This window comes from Megachile rotundata, chromosome 3 (assembly GCF_050947335.1).
Source record: "Megachile rotundata isolate GNS110a chromosome 3, iyMegRotu1, whole genome shotgun sequence".
NCBI lineage: Eukaryota > Metazoa > Arthropoda > Insecta > Hymenoptera > Megachilidae > Megachile > Megachile rotundata.
In genome coordinates, this window is record NC_134985.1 from 21645421 (window position 1) to 21665600 (window position 20180).

The 20180-nt window shown below is 43.7% G+C and overlaps 1 protein-coding gene across 5 annotated transcripts in view; it reads left to right on the plus strand.

The window, feature by feature from the left end:
• LOC100880587 (uncharacterized) overlaps nucleotides 1-20180 on the plus strand; it is a 40528-nt gene that overhangs the window by 13671 nt on the left and 6677 nt on the right. The window contains exons 2-5 of one of the 5 annotated variants that reach the window (XM_076529899.1): nucleotides 1800-1869; nucleotides 3629-4065; nucleotides 6735-6875; nucleotides 13051-13236. In XM_076529899.1, the coding sequence (XP_076386014.1) occupies nucleotides 3647-4065; nucleotides 6735-6875; nucleotides 13051-13236 (746 nt within the window). In that variant the 5' untranslated portion in view covers nucleotides 1800-1869; nucleotides 3629-3646. The remainder of the gene's footprint in view (nucleotides 1-1799; nucleotides 1870-3628; nucleotides 4066-6734; nucleotides 6876-13050; nucleotides 13237-20180) is intronic. The other 4 variants (XM_076529900.1, XM_076529903.1, XM_076529902.1 and 1 more) reach the window with 4 other exon arrangements.

Here is a 20180-nt window from a genome sequence, read left to right on the forward strand (position 1 = left end):
AGCTGGCGTCATTTCGCTAATAAATAATGGCACGCCGGTGTGCAGATATTTACAGCAAAAGCTCCACTGGATTGATTCGTACCGACTCGACTGATCGCTTCGAGGACTGTCGCGAATTTTTCGCATGAGCGACCACCCTAATTGCCATGCAACCTCGTGAATGGAACTTGAAATTTAATGGAATATACGGGGTGTCCCTGAATATCGCGTGGTCAATTTTCTCGGAAGAAAATAAACTCGGAGCGTTTGTCGAGCACACTGGACCGTAGACTGTGCCGTAATCTAGACTGCAATTACCCCACGGTAAATTAATATTTCTGCTCTAAAGGGGTGATTCTAATTCACCGAGCGAGTAGCTAGTTTCGTTCGCGGTAATTAAATCACGCGGACCTCGATCGAAGCTGACGTTCGTCGGGACGCAAGGCGAATCGCGTGCGATCCTCGTAACCGGAGAGACTATTGCGAGCGTAATCGTTCGTGCGTCGTGCAACGATTGTCCGTGAATAGCGAGTCATGCAAATTTATCAATTTAACAAGTGGATGCACCGAACTACGCTCAATTGCCGTGCAACACAGTCGCGGATCTGCTGCACGATCATCGTATTCCTAATTGCTTATCGTAAACACTCCGCGAGCGCATCAACAAGTTGGTAGACAATGCCGCCTTAACCGTTTGGTAACAATAGGGTGTACGTTCTCGGAAAGCAGCGAGAAACGAGGAAGGAAACCGAGACACGAAAAAAACGCATCACGGAATAACGCGATTCTCTAAGGGCGGGTCCCTCGAGTAGAGGTAGGTTTATACCTCCGCCGAGCGTAGGAGAGCTTAGGCAGACGGTCGAAGGTACTCTTTTTCAAGAAAGACGTCGAGGAAGCTTCTTCCATTCGACGTCGACATTCGTCTGTCGTCGCACCCGCGCTGTCCTACGAGTCATTGCCCTCGCTCTATTCCCGAGGTTCTCACGCGTTTGCATACAGGGTTGCGTTGTACGCGTGTTCGTGTTCGTGTCACCTGTCTGCGAAAACAGGTGCCTATTCAACCGGCGAGATCGCTTCCTCTCCCGTTCGTCCCCTGCCACGCCTGCTGACGCATTGCACCTTGGAAAAAGAGTGGTGAATGGACGGGCCAGGGTTGAAGATAGCGTACCGCGGGAGCATCTCGTCGCTTCGCGAATAATACCACCTTTATCCGAGCAGCTTTCCTTCGAACGCGAGAAAATAGTCTTCGTAACGCCGATAATAACCAAAGCAACGGTACTTAGGACGCTCGTCACCAGAGGGACATCCGTACCAACTTTCTCGCGAGTCCTCGCTCAGCGATCCATTACCTTCTACGAAACTTGTGAATTTGTTACATCTGAAACACCCATTGTATTATTTAGTCGCACCCTGTATGTACGACTTTGTTGAAGTCCAGCGAAGCGAACGCTAATATCTCGCTTTTGCTACCTCGAGTTCTCCAGCAATCGCTCGAACAATCTTTCACTGCACTTAAAGCGCGGTCCTGCTAGCTAACCTTACCAGTCTGCTAGCTGCTCCATGACAAAACGCTCTTCCTTTCTTTTATCATCCTGCACAGTGCTACCGACGCTCGGCAGAGTGGAAGACTGATAACAGGACATAATTCTCGAATCGGTTCTCCCTAAAGACTTTATTTAGCGTAAACAAGGTTACGTTTTTACGAGAGTACTCGTTGTGTAAACACGATGTTACGTCAAGTTTGCTCGAAGTTGCTAAACGTAACGGATTAAAGTTGCATCGGTTGATATTCTAACAGAAAATATCTGTTTGCTTTGCAGATAAACCAAATGCCAGTCCAGCACGCGACTCTCCTGAAAAGCACCGTCTCGAGAGCTTCTTGGTACGAGCGTAAGTATGCTGAAGAGTAAAATGGTCCTCGGTGTTTCGCTTCTCGCTGATTAACATTTAAATCCGAATTAAAAATTCTTTTCTGTTCCCTTTGATACGAAAAATTGCAACTGCGCATCTTTTCCGAGGTAGCCTTTGCGATGCGAGTACGAACTAAAAATGTCGAGAGCATGAAAGTTTGACGCCGCGCGGCGCACGGAGCCTCGAGTGCATCGGAAAAAGGGGCGAGGAAAGAGGAAAGCGAGTGCGATTCGGAAGTTGCACGTGGCTCGATCGTTGCGGAGCGAGTCGATATAGGCAGAAAAGCAACGGCCGTTCCGATATAGACGTTGCATGCATGTATATTGCAGGCTGCCCGGTGTAATCGAACGAGTTTAGGCGTCGTTTCGCGAGCAAAAGCTCGTACAAGTTTGGAGCACGGTGGTGTAGGTAGAAGCGCTCTGCGCCGCCATTTCTCTTTAACCTCTGGCTCGGTTTTCTCCTCTCCTCGTGGTCCCTCGCCAGTTGCATTCAGCCGTTCTCGTAGCAACCCTGCCGGAATACCTTTTCTTCCGCGTACGATCGATCCCTTCTTCGATCCCCTCTTTTTTCTTCCTGGAAAACTCGTGACTTACCGAAAACGATCAAACCGTGCACGCTCGCGTGCGTCGTCGTCGTTTACGTGTTCAAAGGCAAGTCTGAAATGAAATTAAAATATTCGACCGAAACGAGGGGATACAAGAAACCCTTTTTATTCTTTCTTCTTTAAATTTGTTTGAACAAGTGATCATTACCGCGTCTCTGTTGGTTCTTTCGTCTTTGGGGGTTAATTATTTAAAGACGCCGTAAGGGAAATTGCAGTGGCGTAATTGTTGATGAGAATGGAGTTGAAATTTTCAGGAACGTCTTTAGAGACCGAAGATACATAATGTACTTCTTGCTGTACACGTAAGCCGATGTCCTTTTCAGCGGTGTTATCCTTTTCTCCTCGAACGCCTTCCACGATAGTAGCAGTATCTTGACGCATCCTTTGCACACGACTCAACCTTGTCGAGCACGATCACCAAACATCCTGGATTCGCGTCACGGTTCTGGACATTCTATTCTCCTCTACACCTTTTTCTCCCCTGTGTACACATATAGTTCATTGCCAGAAATTCAGCCGTTAAGGAACCTCTTGAACTCGGTCCAAAAGGTTCTTGCTCCACCAACGATCATCCGGCGAAGAACTCTTAATCCCGTCAGGGATTTTCAATGAATCGACGCGTTGTTCGCGATGGGATTTCGATTCGTTCGAATGGAGGTACATCACGGCGTTTGTACAGTTACGCGACCACGTCGATCCGTTACGGAAAAGAAAGCGTTTCGTAGAGATCGTTGGAGCGTTTACAGATATTAACTCACGGCTGTCGGCGTAATTAGTTCCGATTGGTAATTCAAGCGCGACCTCTTTGCCGAGTCGCTCGAGCAGACTCAATCTAGACCGGACGAGCGTTAGGACGAGATTTATAACGAATCAGAGTAGCTCGACCATTAACTAATCATTGTGCTAGTCTTACATTAGAAGTGTCGAAAAAAGAGTTAGACCTTGTCTTACCCCCTCTTACGAACACCGATTGTAATAATTGTAAGCGTTAGCGACCAAAGCAAACACGAAGATAAAAGCTGCGCTGGCAGGATATAGCGGTGTTAGTTAAAGGAGCAAAAAAATGTCGCGTTATGGAGTCGGTGTATGATTAGTCAGCTCATGGTCGTCATAATTGGTTGGCTTTTTTCACAGGTGAACGGCGAAAGGACGATGTTATCGTATATGCTGCCAACGGAGGACAAGCCACCACCGGGAGACTCGAGTCAAGGCAACTTTCGTGCTAGCAAGTTGCAGAAGAGTCCGAAAGAACGTTCGTTCGCCTCGAGGCCACCTGGCAACGTAATCACTGTTTCACCGAAAAAGTACACCGACACGGCCAAAACCATGATCGTCTCGAAAATCGACGAGCATGGCGGTGATCAGCGGGTGCAGGACGAACAGCAGCAGCAACAGCCGCTGACGAACGAAAGCCCGAAGCATAACGGGACCGTGGTGAAAAAATCAACTTTGCACGCGTCGAAGGTTGCTAAAGATGACAGCCTGTACAGCATCAACAGCGAGGCCAGCACGGTCGGGAGCGATCGGAAGAATAAAATCTTCAACGGAGCGAAGCACACTAGTCTAAAGAGGTAAGGAAATAATTGCGAACGTTACTTACCTTTGTACCGGTCGGTAGTTTAAGTTCGCGTATTGTCGTTCGAAAAGGCAATATCGTAACTCCGGCTGAAAATAGTACTACATTTGCGGAGCAGAGAAATGGAGAGAACGGTAAGTTGTCACTTGGAAAGGTAGGAATCTTGCCATTTAAAGGAGCAATACTATATCCGGGGATAGAGACAGAGATAATGACGTAGCAAAGAGTTCAGAGGTGATTCTAGACCACCTTTCTAATTTGGTTCGCCGGGTCTTTAACCTTCTCTCGAGGTATATCAAACTCGCGCGACCGATTAACTCTCACGGATTCTTTGCTATTTCTGGCAATTTTCCATCGACGCCTATCGTTCTAACCTTGAACGATCGTTCTTATCGTTCTTTTCACTTTATCGTAGATATCCAACAAGATAAAACTTTGTATATTACACCTGCAATTGATTTTTTATTCGATCGCGATACGATTTCCTATCGTACAAGAAAGAATAACTGTAAAAACTTTTTATCGTTCTTCGATTCCTTTCCGCGGAATGTTTATATTTTATTACCTCGATCATACGACGAACTTTCCGCGAAGAAACGGAGTAAAGGGTAACGAGATAGAAACGACGCCGGTCGTCAAAACGTCGAAACTTTCAAATCACCTGGTCAGAGGCAAAAATACACGCGTAGAAAACCGGAGGTTGAAATGATTTACGGGCGCTGATTTAACGCGGCTCAACATAGAACGGTGGCGGAAAGTCGTGACGACTCCGTTCACTGTCAAGGTAGAACGTCTTTGGAAGCGTTAGTCGAGTTAAAATTACCTGGCAGATCGAAAAACAGCCATTGTACCAGCCCCGTCTTTTTCTATTTCTAACAACGGAACAACACCTCTCGCGTTCGAGAAAGAAAAGTTACGGTTCACCGACGATCAGTCTGACTCATGCAGTTTTTTCGACTTCTCTAAATATGTAGCGGCATTATCGCCGTCGGAAAGAAAGTTCAACTAACGATTCGTATGTAAATACGTTTCATTGAACAATGCTTTGGGGAGCAAACACACACGATCGAAGTTCTCGACGTCCGTGGATGATGGTTATACCATACCGGTTTATACGTCGTCTTTTACGACACATCTTGCTGAAGCTCTCGTGACATTTACGTGTTGGCTAGGTCACGGCCATTCCACGTCTCGTGGTCCCTGCTCGAATCAAAGCCTAACGCGTATAGACCTTATAGCCGACGTTACTTCCACGAAAACGAGCACATCATTCTGACGCGTGTATTTCGTCATTTCTCAAGATATTACGTTTTAACTTGTTGTCGTGCGCCTAATTTGATGTTCGAATTTTCGTCGATTTCATTCATAGATCAGAATACGCACACGATGGAGTCGTATAACGATACGTTGATTAAATTGCACGTTTACGACTTCGGAAATTGAAAATTTTAACTCGAGCTTAATTATCGACGAACGAAACAACCTTCGAACGAATCTCAAACAAATTCAACCATTATACGATGACGTTGTAAAGGGGAGGAGGCTTCTCCCACATGGTACTCTGCTTGATTAGCTGTTCGATGAAACTATCCAGTACTTTTGACGCGGACCAAATTCCTATCGTTAAAACAACCGTGAGGTCGTTAAAATTATCCGAAGGTTATCACGATTTATTTTCTATTCGATTTCGTTCTTTTATTTGCGTTGCGATGCTTCTACGTGCTTACTGACCAATGTACGAGTACACTAATTGGGTAAGTAAATTTTGACTAATGTATCGAGCGCGTGACGATCGCGTGTGTTCATTGATGTAAGATCCGAATGGATAAATTCCGCTTTCGAAGAAAACGAGAAAGTGACGCGTGGGTGGACGATCGGCAATTACGGTTACGTCATCGGGAACAATTTGAGGTGGTGACACAGATCGGACCCGAGTCGAAAAGGGTCTGCACACATCTGTCCGAGTTCATGCGCGTCTACGAGGCTGATAGTACTTGCAGAATGTCACTGGGGAGCCACGTGACTACCGCTTCTTTTGCCTCTTGTCCCTGTATTACCCTGTCCAGAGCTACTTCGTTGGGTAACCTTCCCGCCACGTGGCAGCACCATGCCGTCACCCGCTCGAGTCTGGAACAGAACCCGGTTTCGAGAAAGGAATAGAAAAAAAATGTAACCATAGTGTTAAAAAATTTTTAATTCTGGAAAAAAAAATTCAATCGGCTCTACAGTAATTTGGTTGTTTTATTTCTAATAGAAAAATTGTCTCTTACACGAATAATGATCGAGTGTTCGATAAACGGAGTGACATTTTTCTGCAACGTTTTTGAAGTAACCTGTGCGTACATCGTGCAAGATAGACGATCGTAGCTTTAATCTCGGCCGCGCTTGATCGCCGTAATTCGATACCTCGATCGCGGGATTTCGATTTTGATATCGGACCGCCCGCTGTTGCGGTTACCGAGTGTCCGATTCACTCGCTTCGAGTGCTGTCACGCGATAGGAAATTGAGGTTTACGGCAACTATTTTTACCGCTTTCCACGCAAGACCGATACTTTTTTCTTTTGCGTCCATGGTTGTTCCTATGCTGCGTTCGCATCCACTCGTACCGAGGCTTCTTCCATTTTGCGAAGAATACGCTGAAACGGTGATTCTATGTTTTGCAGAGTTTCCTTTGGTTCGAGCAAAGGATCCATGGTAGAGACTCTGGTATACGAGACACCTGTTCAAGAGGAGCCGGAGATCAATCGTTTCTTGGACCACAACGGACGCGTACCCTCCTTAATTGCTCCTGTACCTGATACCGAGTAAGTAATTTTTCGCGCCACGTTTTTATATACTCGTCTGCGCATGCGCGGAGAGCTAGCGTGTCACGTGACGCAGCTGCTGCTGACACACGGTAGTACCTCGTAAACTATCGTAGGGGTGGGTCGTTTGCCCAAAAATCGTTTAAACGTAGTCGTGTTTAGTATCGTTTCTGTCGTAATGAACCTCGGTAATTCGAATATAATGGTTTTACAGCACTGAAATGAAATATATAGGAATTTTGTTTTTCTTGCGATGACTCACGCGTGGTTGAGTCATCGACGATTATCGAACTAGCAATTTCACGATGTAATGGGGATAGAGACGCGACAGTCTGTCTATACTTTTTAGATGATCCGTTTGCTTCTCTTTACTTTTTTCACGTCGAGAAACGGGTCTTTAATCGTCGCAATATGATTTATTAATAGTATTCGGCAGTGTCCCATTTAATTATTTGACCGGCTCAAATTGATAACGCGAAAATTAAGCATTATTATCGAAGGAGAAAAGGAGAAAACGTTTCTCCGCTTTCCATCAATGAAGCTGGGGAATCAGACGTCACTAGAGTCGTAGTCTGGCGATTTAGACGCTTCCGCCCACGCGCGGTCTTCCTAATAGACTTCTACTTATCGCTCGGCACGATCATTATCGCGTTTGATCCGGTTAAACGACAGACAGCACGCTCGGAATACTTAATGACGATTTTTGATAGCTCTGGAATTACATTTAGGATCAGGTTTCGTTAATACGAACAAACAATACTACGCAGAATTTTTTGAGAGAGCATACCACTACATTTTCAGTCACGAATACGCTGCAAAACAAGCTTCTGTCTAATAAGGATCCTTAAAGCAAGAAGCGGTACGTTAACATAAATGGTAATGATATTGACATCATTCCTGGAAAGGTTTAAAACACGCCGTGGCTACCCGTGGGTAAGATATGACGACATACAAAAGAATTTACTCACTGGCAAATATGAATCTTTACCCGCGATGCTATCTTGTAGCTATGCAAATGAAAAGCAGTATCGATCTAACATTACTACGTTTGAGCACTACTGTACGCTTAAACGAGACATTGTAGCTACAACAATGAGGTAATAACCGTACCATAAACAATTATTGCGAAATTTAGGTCATAGGCCGGGATGTCCAAGAGAATTTCGGACATTCCCCACTCCCTCGAATACGTAGATTATAACGAATCAAAAATAGACAGCATACTTCACGTATCTTATCGTGTTGGAGGAATTACGCGATGCGAAGAGCATGCAAAACTGTCGCGCATTTGCGATACGAAACGAATAAGAAAAGTATCGAAATTGATATTTAAATGTATCGGGGCGTGTGTAAGGTTAAAAGGAGTTTGCCGAAATGGACGCGAGAGCGCAGCAGCGTCGCTGTTTGTCCCGTACGAGGTTTGCTTGGTTGCTCAGTCTGGAGCGTGACCAGGTGGAGCGAGGGAGGTTTACGAACGCACAGGCGTGGTGCCGAGGATTTACGATCGATTTCGCGATTCGTACCAGCTCAGTTTCGCCGAACGCTCGAAGTTTAGTACGTGTCGTGCCCGGGCAACGGTCAACAGTCTTTTCCGTTTTCGCGAGTGTGTAGCGTATATCGTGCGACATCACGCCGATTGAACTTGATCGAAGGTCACCGGGGTAAAAAGAACTTGCATGCCAGTAGTATTTACCGGAGCATCGCGTCATTGTTCCCGAGCCGCGGCAACGGGAAGCTGACGGATTCTCATCTGTCAGGTAGGTTTGCACGCAATTACTTCGTGTTTGTTTCTGCGACGAAATCGTGACGGATTCGGAGGGGAGAGTTCGATTGGTCGATTCTTTGGAACGCATCAAGGTTGTTTCGACGACTTTTCGTCCCATCATCCCTTCGTTTTTCGAACTATTTTAAGCGCAGCGATGGAAGATTAGCTCGCGTGCGTTTTATCGCCGAGTCCCGCACGCGCTTCGAGATTTACGCGTCGACGAGAATCGTATCGTGTGTCGTACTCTGGTCAATCGATCCCTCGTTCAAAAGCTCGTTTAACGGGACAAACTGATGTATCTAATAAAAAGGGGAAGGTGGAGATACGTCGTAGTTACAGGGGAGAAGGAGAAAATGTAAAAGAGAGCAAAGTACTCTCTGGCCAGTTACCATGGCGACGAGCCATCTTGACACACTACCGACCCTTTCTTTCGGAACCTTTGGATTTTCCTTTTGTTAAAACCGGTACCTCCACTCGAGCAGGTAACGTTTTCGCGTTAACCTGGTGCTTTGCTTTCATTGCTACTCTTATGCACAAGCTAGCCTAGTTTTCGGAGAAACTGATATTCCACAATGAAATATTAACATATAACACGAATTAGTATCCTAATTTACTTGTACGAGTAGATACTCGTGTAAAGATTACGAGGCTAATTATCACCGGTGCAGTGGGTTCATTTTCAAACCGAAACTTTCAGTTTTGGTATCTTCAGCTTTCTCTTTTTTTATATCTAATTGTGCAATTGTACAACACTCGAGATATCGGTGATAATCACCTAATTAATATACTTGTTCAGAATTTTGAAATACTTTTCAAGTTTCTAAACTTTCTAAAAGTGCAACGTTTTTGTTAGAAAGTTACTCCGTTCCGCGGAAGAACTCGAGCTTGACAAAATATTTTTTAAACCTTATCGAAGCGAAGTCGAATCTTTAGCTCGCAAAGATAGTGACGTTATCTTTGCTTGGATATCATGATTTTTCTAACAAAACCGTGCGTTATCCGCGTACACACAATTACCGAAATTCAACTAGTTCCTCCAATTAAACATTTGCAATATTTCCTCAAATTTCACAGAAGCGATTTTCCAGGAAGCGATATGTAAAACTCATGTTTCGTAACGGGCTGGATACAAAAATCGTTTCGATGTTGTATAACTGTGGGACGATTGTTCTCAGCTTCGTCACAATATAAATTTAAGCACCGTATTGTCGGGCGGTCAGGCGTAGCATGTTAGTACATGTCGAACGCTATTGTCAAATAAACTGTTATAGGAAATTTGATGATGTAGGAAATAGTACAAGTTACTACAAGCGCACGTTACAATGAATTTCGTACTTCAAGTATCTAAACTGCGTTGAATTCACTTTGATACATTCTCTTAATGGCAAGAGAACATAATACGAATGTATCGGTGTCGATCTGATAGCGTTCAGGTGCCGTGCTGTTAAATAGGCAACAGCCTTTACATTAGCATGTCCGAATGGAAGTTAAAAAATATTGCATCGAATATTTTATTCACGAAATTGTCCACCCGCTTTTTCTGAAGTGCCACTCGAACTTAATCGCGCAGTAATGAAATCGTTGTATCTATAAAGATTATGTAATGGAATTTATCGATAATTCGGTGAAGAGACGAAAAGACGGCTCCAGCAATAAATTCCTTGCCGGTTATGAATACAAATTGATGCGACGCGCGTGGGTGTTTGCGGCGAGTCGTGGTGCACAAACTCGAGACGATCCCATTTGACTTTTCGCACACTCGTCCCCCACAGCCGATCGCATACGCGTTATATATCGTTACATAAATTCCGTCGAGCGTAAGGAGTTAAAAATACGCACGAGCAGAAAGCGAGACACGATCGTTGTTGCTCTCCAGAATGGAAAACACCGAGTGAAGTTAATCTTGACCGGTTCGCAATGTCGAGCCGATTATTTACACCGCGTGACGGATCGAATATTTATCGAATTGATCGTCCTCGTTAAATCTTGCTCTACTTTCTAATCGCACGATTTTCTTCGCCATTTAATTCCATGGCCAGCATAGATTTTCCTCTGAACTCATTTGGAGGTTTCTTTACTTGGTAAAGTACTTAAATTGCACTCTTCAATTTTCTTCACCTACCTGCTCTTTAATTTACAAAATTGATCAAGAAAGGGATTCTCAATAAAATGTATTGCAATAGGACGTAGTATGTGAGAAATACATATTTTTTATATTACAAGTAGCAAATAAATGATAATATACACATTCAACCAATCTATGTGAATTATTTATGAGATCCATGAGAAGTGTGACGTCGATAAAATAAATCCGTAATAAACTTTGTTAACACTAAAACTACCAAACCAGTCAAATGACCGCTCCACAAGTTTCTTATTATAAGGTAGACATTTTGTTAAAATACATTCGTTGAAATCAGAATTGCTTTTCATCAAGATAAAGAATAAATGTGTGTACTAATTTATATTTCGTCGTTTGTTTATTTATTTTTTAACTTCATTTTTAATTTCAAATTAAGTACACATTATAAGCCGGTAGGTTTAGTGTTAATGATAATTTTGTTATTAATGGAAGATAGAAATTGCCACTAGTTTGAGCGTACTTTTTTTGCACCGCTTAGAAATTGATGTTATTCTTGATATCATTGACCGTTCTCCGAAGCGAGTATACAGAATCGACCTCGTCGGGTTATAGACGCAATGGCGCCCACGTATCCACCGACTATCCGCCCCTTGCTCGTCGAATGATCGATGCCAATACGGTATCTTTCTAACGTAAAAAATAATCGCCGCGAATTAGGTTAATATTTTATTAAAACGTCTCTTACGTAAGACGTTGCTCTCTCGATCTAATTGATTCACGATAAACGTACGTTGAACTCGACTCTAGCGCACCGAAGAGTCCAACAAAAATAAGAACGAGTCTAACGTTAAATTTAAATCGTCTCGGCGGCCTTGGAAGAGTTGAGGACGCCGGTTAAAGAGGACTCGAAAAAGAGTGCGGTAAATACGCAAAAATGTTTTGGCATACCAAGAACCACTACGGCGCGGGATGATATCACGAGCTCAAGGTCTGAACTTTAAATCGTACAGTAGGTGTTTAACTGCTCGATGACGTCAGTTCTAACGAAGTAAACGCATCGAATGTGGGTGTTGGGAAAAAAGAGTGACCACGATAGATCGGAGACGACGCTGGAATAAAATACTTTCTATTCCTCCTTTTTTCTTGTCTCCCCCTGTGACGCGTAAACGCAGTCTAGCACTGGATAAAGCGTGCATACGTGGGTCGATTTCTCTCGCTCAACGCGCGTAACACTCGCGTATTATCGTCGCAAGATCGATTTCTTCGTAACCGGCTGCATCAGGATGAAAAGTCGCGCGTGACCGTGGCACGATGAGAAACCGGTTTCGAGCCAGACTTCGAGCTTTGTTTCTCGGTCCTTTCGGTTTCTTTCGTTCTTATTGCTCGGTGAAACTACCTTCTCCGCTTTTTTCGCTCCAGCGGAAGTTGCCAACAGGGAATTGTAGGAGGAAGATTTTTCCAACATCGAGAATATGCTAGAATAATTCGAAAAGCGGAGCGCCGAAATGCGGTTGGCGCTTATTATTTCGGGGTGCGTGTCCACTCGAGAATAAAACTCGTGCGAGAAGTTCTCGCGAGGGGTGCAAATTGCAGCGAGAGCGACGACTCTCAAACTTGACTCACGTCAACCCCTCGTACTCGAACGACCAGTTCAGCGAGAACAAAAAATACTATAGATGTTATTCAAAATTTTTTAAATTATCTAATGGAATTTATTCATCGGCAAATTGTGCCTTCATAACGTAATTCCCTGTGCAGCGCTTCACCAGATTACCTGTAAACTCGCTTTAGAAATTAAATTTCGTATTGAAAGCAATTTTATTTTTAGCGCTGTTATTATAGAGGAAAATAGTTTCTATTATTGAAGCCTCAGAGGTGGCCCCTCGACGTTATCGACGTCGATGATTATCTATTCGGCGATCAAGTAATCCGATAAATTGGCAAGTGTCAGCACTCCCTTTTGGCAGGGTGCCATTCGTGCAACACGTGAAGGCAACGAAATAGTCGATGACTGTAAGAGCGTTACCAAAGAAGAAAGTTGCTCGTGATAAATTACCATTAGCTAATCGCGTTTTCGTGCTACAGTTTCACGACCTTTACCAGTCGTACCGTTATATCCGATCCCACGGAATATCGCCGTATCAAAAGTCAAAGTTAACCCTTCACGAGTACCACTCCGATCGGAATTAATTTCCATGAAATGGGAATGGTAACGCGAGGTTAATCTAGCAAAATACCGCAGGGGGTTAACTTGTCCGATCACGGTTTCGCGCAAAGTACTCTCACGACCTCGTATTTTACGTAAAATGTTTCTTTTTCTTTTACAGCGAAGGTAGGGAAATGGTACGCGTCTCTTTGCTAGGTCCACAACCTTCACCGACAACGCCCGGCGTATTTCAGGTGCAGCCTATCGCGATATCGAGGATTCAACCCATCGACATGGACCCTGTTGGAGCAGAACTCCTGACCACGCACACCGAACACACGGACCCTGCTTATCACACGCAAATCAGGTAACCGTTTATCCTCTTTCTACTACGGAGTGTCCAAGACCGGTATCATAAGAAGTCAAGTCGGAAAGTTACGCATTATGCGTTCCTTGCACGAAACATCTTCGTCGAGTACGAAGATAACGCGATCTTAACCGAGTAAATTACTGGGAGTAATTTATTCGAGCTTTTTCAGGAAACGTGTTCTATGATGTGCTCTTGAGTCATCCTGTATAAATTATCGATCGGCTCGCTTTCTCTCAACCGCCGACAAACGCGATGAAAGGTGGTAGGAGAAGTGAAAAGGAGTAAAATATGATTATCGATTATCGAGAAATCTTGTTCGTTCTACTATCTCGGATGAGAGCCACTATCTTTCTTGTAATTAGTTCCCTGCGTGCAACACCAGTGACCCCCGTGTTGCTCTTAATGGACCGGAAGTGACGTACCGTCCCCTCGGGTCTCTCCTTCTCTCTCGTTTCCTTCGTCTTTTAACGGTGCCCTTTCTCTCTCCGACGTTATTACGCTTCGACCAATTTACTTACGATTCTTTGCAACTCCGTTACGTGCATACGCGCGCAACGTACCTCGATATAGACATCGTTAACGGAGTAACTGTTACGCGTTCGCGCGTGCCATTTCTATTGCGACGCGATCGTTTTATGAATCGTTTGCTGGTCGATCGTGCTCCGTACGTCTTTCTTCTCATCCGTTGCTCGTTCGGTTTCAATTCGTCTCTTGGCGTATCGTTTTACAGTGACGGTGTACATTTTCACGTTTCAAGCCGAGTATTCGCTTACACTGTGCAGAAGATTCTCGCGGATGGCGGATGACGGGGTGCAATCGATAGGGTGGCGCGATTTTTTACACTTTTGGCGCAACAGAAGAACTTCGCATTTGTTATGTATAATAATATTTAATAATTAGAAAGATTAATGATATTTATTAACAAAGTATGACTGGTTATAATTAATTAAATGCAACACAAATGGAACTTCACGAATTAACAAACTCACGTCTCTATCTCACAATCTCTCACGAAGCAATGCACTCTTTGCTTTGCCCCGAAAACATTCGATCACACCAAAAAGACAATCTTCTAGCAATCTTCATTACATGCAAACTTCAATCATACCATACGCAAGCTTCATTCATATTATGCACCCATGTCGATCATACAATTACATAATACATACACACACACATACCACAGTTATGACTAAATTCTTCGCTAATAGATTAGATTAGATTTCGGTGGTAAATTAGGACGACAGACCTCTGGTGAACCTCCTCGACCTCTCTGTTTATTGCTCCATTTATGAACCACTTGCACCGATCTACTAAATCGCAATACGAATCATAATGACTCTTTTCTAATAGTATCTAAAACACATTATTTACGAAGTCCTAAAAATCGACCTGTCATCACGTACGCTGAGGTGCAAGGGTTGCCAGCAACAAGTGTTCGGAATTCGGTTCAATCCATACATTCATCGATCGATTAGTTAAACTAACATTTTGATCATCGAGATTTAATAAAGAAGGCATTTTCCACGGAATAGGAATCGATTTTAGTTTCCTGATTCACTCGCAATTAGCAGCGGAATACCTTTTCGTCACGAGTTAGAGAGTTACATAACCCCCGCGTATCACCTGCAACACGTTGATTGCGTACCGAAAACGTGACACTGATGGGAAAACATTCCGGAGCTACGTTTACAAAAGCCCATAGAGTTTCTCCTCTATTATTCGTCTTAGCTCACCGTGTAAATGGTTATCTTCGCTAATTGCGTAATCCTCCGGTTCTAACGGATACCGAAGATAAAAGACTCCTTTTTTACGCGTTGTCGCTTTCCATCGTCCTTAATGTACCAAGAATCTTATACTCTCGGTGAAATTCTTTTCACGACTGTCTTTCCACCGTAGTTGTGTAACGTCTTACGGTTAGTTAGGTTAAATTTCTTGCTACTAAGAAATTATTTAAAATTAAGTTCAAGTATTTATCCGAAGTATTCGTAATAACGCACGAGTAGGTTTCGAAGTGTATCCTCGTTTCTAGAACGACGGTACATCTTTTCAATCAATAGTAATTAAGCACCTCGAGAATACAGCTAACGAGACTCGAGAAATTGAGGAGAGAAGAGTCGTGCTTCGTTTAAACCGAAACCAGAATCAGGCCACCAAGATTCTAGTAAGAATCTCGGATTCGATTGCCATTGTCCTAATTCTTATTTGCGCTGGATTCCTACGCTCTTTGTTGACGCTACTCCGTTCACGCAAGTATGGTTTTCGTCATCGGTTCATCGAATGAAGCATCTTTTCAGTGATGTAAGAAAATATCAATAGCTTTAGTATTAAAAGTTAATTCGTCGAAGAATATACAGAGCGATTCCGATACTGTAGAAACTAGAACTTCTATCCAATAAGAATCGTGAATGTGAGGTTAATGTCTAAGGATTCGATTCTTAATGCCCTACTTCTTATTACAGAAAGATTTGGCAGTAATCGCATTTGTAGATCTCTGGAATATTTCAGACTTTAATGTTGCTTTAAGTATTTATATTAATGGAGGAACATTTTGATAAATTGCATAAGAACAGTTGTACTCTTTCTTGATAAATAAATTAGAAAACTTAGTGGTATTTCAAAGAGACGTTTCTGCTAAATGCTGAAAGTATATAAGTATTCACTGCAGTGTGCAAATATAGATATTATGAAATGATGCGATTAAACTTAGTTCTGTAAGACCCAATAGCGCAGTATCCAAACAGTAACAGATTGACAGTAATATGCATGAACATCAATATTGCATTGTTACTTGTAAAATATGTATAATTTCAAGAGTACTAGAGTCGATCAGGTGTCCGATGTGCAAAGGTGGTACACCTTTACGGTTATTCCGATATCGTTTACGCGTTAAACTTTCTTTCGTCCGCCTCGGTACCTCTCAACCCATCGATACTTTATATAGTACGTAACGATCGAGATCGAAGACTCAGTATGAGTATCACGAGTAAAGATAACGGTAGGATAGTGTACCATTTGCATACAGTTCTTACGCTATCTTCCATCAATTTTTACAACCGCAATGATCACATCGAGAGGAAAATTCCGAGTTGCAAAAATCGTGGAAGTAGATAAGAGGAGCAAAAGAGCGGCCTAACGGATAGAGTGGATCCCGGTGCTCCAGTTCGTCTTTCTCACGGATTTCTCCTTAGTCGAGCGTGTCTTCCGGTGTCGATGGCAAGGCAGCGTCGATCGTCGGTAATACCGCTCGTCCTCGATGGTCGAGCCAATGTACAAATAGCATCGGCAATGGTACTATTAACAGTACCGGCGTTCGCCACCACGAGGCACACTAGGTACTATCGACGAAGGCGGAAAAGCGAGGAAGAGGTCGAAGAGGGGTGGAGGCTTAGGCGGGAGAGGAGGAACGATCGATATAGCGTGGGTGGATGTGCAGAGGTGCGGTAGGACAGCCGCCAGTTGTGCTGTCGCTGTCGTTGTCGGCTGCATCGCCAAACCGTGCTCTCGATCGCGAGACCACCGCGAGTGCGTTTCTTCTTTCACGCAGTGTCCCGTGATCTCTGCTCACCGCGTTTCATGGGGACCCGTCCTGGTATTCCTCGGCCGAGTACGCCTTCCCTTTCTCCACGGTCCACCCTTGCTCGATTTTTTCGGAGATGATCGCACGATGTTGGAACGTGTCGGTCTCGATCTTCGCCTCCGACATTCCGCAAGCGGAGAAATCGCTGGTTGGATCTTTGCATCTAACGCTCTTTGGGAACCGTCATTCTTTCGCGTGCAATTCCGTAATCCTCGCTCAAGGATTTCTTGATTAGAAATTTCAAGAGTGCTGGAGCGGTTCATTTGGGTAATTCGATAGAATGTGGAGTAGGCAGGAAAGTGTCTTTAACTCCCTCGGTCTTTTAACCCTTTGCACTCGAAACTGGGTCTGTACACTATTTTTTCATGCTTTTAATATTTTACTTCGTTTGTAGCAGATTTATCTTATTTAATTCTTCTCGGTAGATCTTTAAACTCAGTTAGTATTTTTTTTAATTAACTCGAGTGACAGTTTCGATATCTTTTATCAAATGAAATTGCAGATGTTCCGAAACTCGTGGTCCTTCAAGTATTCAGGAAAATTTCTATTCCGTCGTGATTGGAATTTCAATTGCTTTATGTAACCTTTCAGGTATTTTTCCAGCATATAACCAATAATAAATATGCATATCTAACGGCTGTATGGCAGTCGTTCGAACTTTGTCTTGTCTGTAAAACTGGCAAATTTTATGAAACACTTTTGTGAGTTTATTTAACTTCATTTTTGAAACTGCGAGTCGATATGAGAAGAAAAAACGAACGCGTGTCTGTGTCGCTATGTTGTCAAAAATTCGAGTGCAAAGCGTTCTCTGTCGTTCTCGCGTCGCTTAGCAGGGAAAATGCAATGAAAAACGATGGAGTTTTACGTTAATCTATGGACGCATAGTTCCGAGCAACCGTAAATCTCCAGAGACGCGAACCGAGGACACCGTGGCTCTTCAAAATAGAACTCGGCAGCATTCTGCGAGCAGACGCGTGTCTACGAGGACACCAAAGATAGACTCCAAAGGGAAATAAAAGTTCGCCCAGAGCTATGATCCATCTCACAGTAAAGAAACTCACGAAATTGACGTGAAAATGTCGCCGATCTTTCTCCTTCCACGTAACAAGTCTTAAATCGAGGACATTTCGCGAGTAGAAATTAGCGCTTCTCGTCTTCGCAGCTCATTAAAATTTATGATCCTCTCTCAAAGTTGAGACGTTCGACTAAAAATTAAAGCCTCCGAGTCTGCATTTAAATTCTTCCAAATTCTACTGCTATCGATCGAAGTTGTAAATTCTGAATTCATCGCGACGTTTAACATTCTGCGAAGGTTAATTCTATGAAAGTTCGCCCGCTCCAGTTTCGAGAGTTGAGATAAAATTTTGTCATGCAAAATTCCGCAGGCTTCCACGTTCTAATTTCGAAAACTCGAAACAACACGTCTGCTCGTGTCGCCGGGAATGCACAAGGAACGTCGTAGCAGCGCGTTAGCACGCAATTTCGTGAAATAGCCGGTGCAAATTGGCTAGAATAACGAGAGCCGGTGCACTCGGGTCACCGCGATGGAAATATCAATTGGTGTATCGCGACGAACACACTGCCCTACATGTCTGTTTATTGGCGGCTCGTTGGAGCTCGCACTCGAGTTTCCCTCTCGTATTCACCGTGGCTGAATTTTCCCGATCAGCGAATACGGGCGACCACGCAGTCGCAGAAAAGGCGACCGCAGCCTTACGCGATGGCGCAATCGTACGCACCCGATGCACCCACTGTTTTCTACCTTTTGTGTTTCCTAGCAAAGAAATTCTACTGGCCCACATTCGTTACGTTTTCCAAATATTCGCTCGTGTAATTCCCGATCGAGAGATTCGGACCGAATGTGTGCAGAGTCCTTGAGAAAGATCGTTGCACATCGCATTTCGAAACGTAGGAAAATACGACGCAATTTCGTGCCATAAAGCACTCATGGCATATCGACTGGAACCTTTACCCTTTCCAGCCCTGTGACATTTATTTTGTTTTAAAATTATGGGCATACAATGAAAGTTATTTTTGAGACACGTAGGTGTTTCTAAAACGAAGGATTACCTTTCACGAAAATTAGAAATCGTTTATATTTTCCCAAGTTCTATCTGTGAAATCGGCAACTCTTTCACGTTGAAATCGCGCCGCGAGAGGGTAGGGGCCAAACAATGGATTAAACTGGAACTCGTTAAAGAGAAGCCTGTAACGAGGAACGTGACCTGACCAAGCGACTGGAAACGATTCAATTTTCTCTGTATTAAGCGTTCGAATCGAACGTACGACGCGTGTTCAACTTCAAAGAACGACACAGTTCCGTTTATAGTAATGTTAATAGGTTTTACCTTGGTAAATCTCGCAGATCTCCCGGTTCGTGTATATTTTAGTAGCCCATTGCCGCGATGTCTGCGAAGTTTTATCGAGGTGGTACACCCGTTGCTCATCGAATAACGATTTTCGTATTAGAAAATCGTGTCATCGTTCAACACGCTTTCGTGCCTCGATCGAGCATTAAAAGCACGTTCGAATGTTACCCCATGAAACTAGAACAACAGATTTAATCTCTGCAGAGATGTCTTATCTCGGATTAGAACAAGAAGTGATTTAATCTTCTGATTTCGCACGTTTTAAATCTGCGATAATTGTTCAGATAAATCGTAGAACTTGCAACATAGCAACGACGTCTACATGTGTGACTTTTGATAAATTTAAGAACTGAACGTCCACATATGCAAGGGGTCCAGTTTTCAATTTTTAAATTTGAAAATTTTCTTTCCTTGGTCACCGACGATATCACGAAATCCGTGAAGAATGAAAATTTTCGAGAAGATATTTTCAGGCAGAGTAGCGTAGACTAGGTATTGTATTCAGTGGCGTATAAAGAAGATGCCACGCGCGAGAATCCCGCTTCCAACCATGACCCATATATGCTCTCACCCTCGTGCCGCGTCACCCTTGGGCAACCCCATCGTTGGAATCACGAGCGACAAATACGAGGCGGACATCGCGCGTGTACAGAAGCCGCAACACGTATTTTACCTCTGACGCGACGATGGCAACCGCGATGAGCGTAGCGAGGTCGTGCCGCTCGTTAATCGGCATCTTGAAAATGTCAGAGCTCGAAATAACGAATTCACGAACGGAGTTCTTCCAGCGTGACGTTTAGGCAACAAATACGAGAGGGTTGGAGCGTAATCGCGTTGATATTCAAGCCCTCTCGAGATCGAGGTCTTGTAAGACATTTCAAACAGAAATCACATGTCCCAATTAACTTGTTTCTGAAAAAACTTTGGAAAAATGTCATTGTTTCTCGAGAGGAATTACACTGTAGAGGTGAAGGTCATTTCAAGGTTACCTT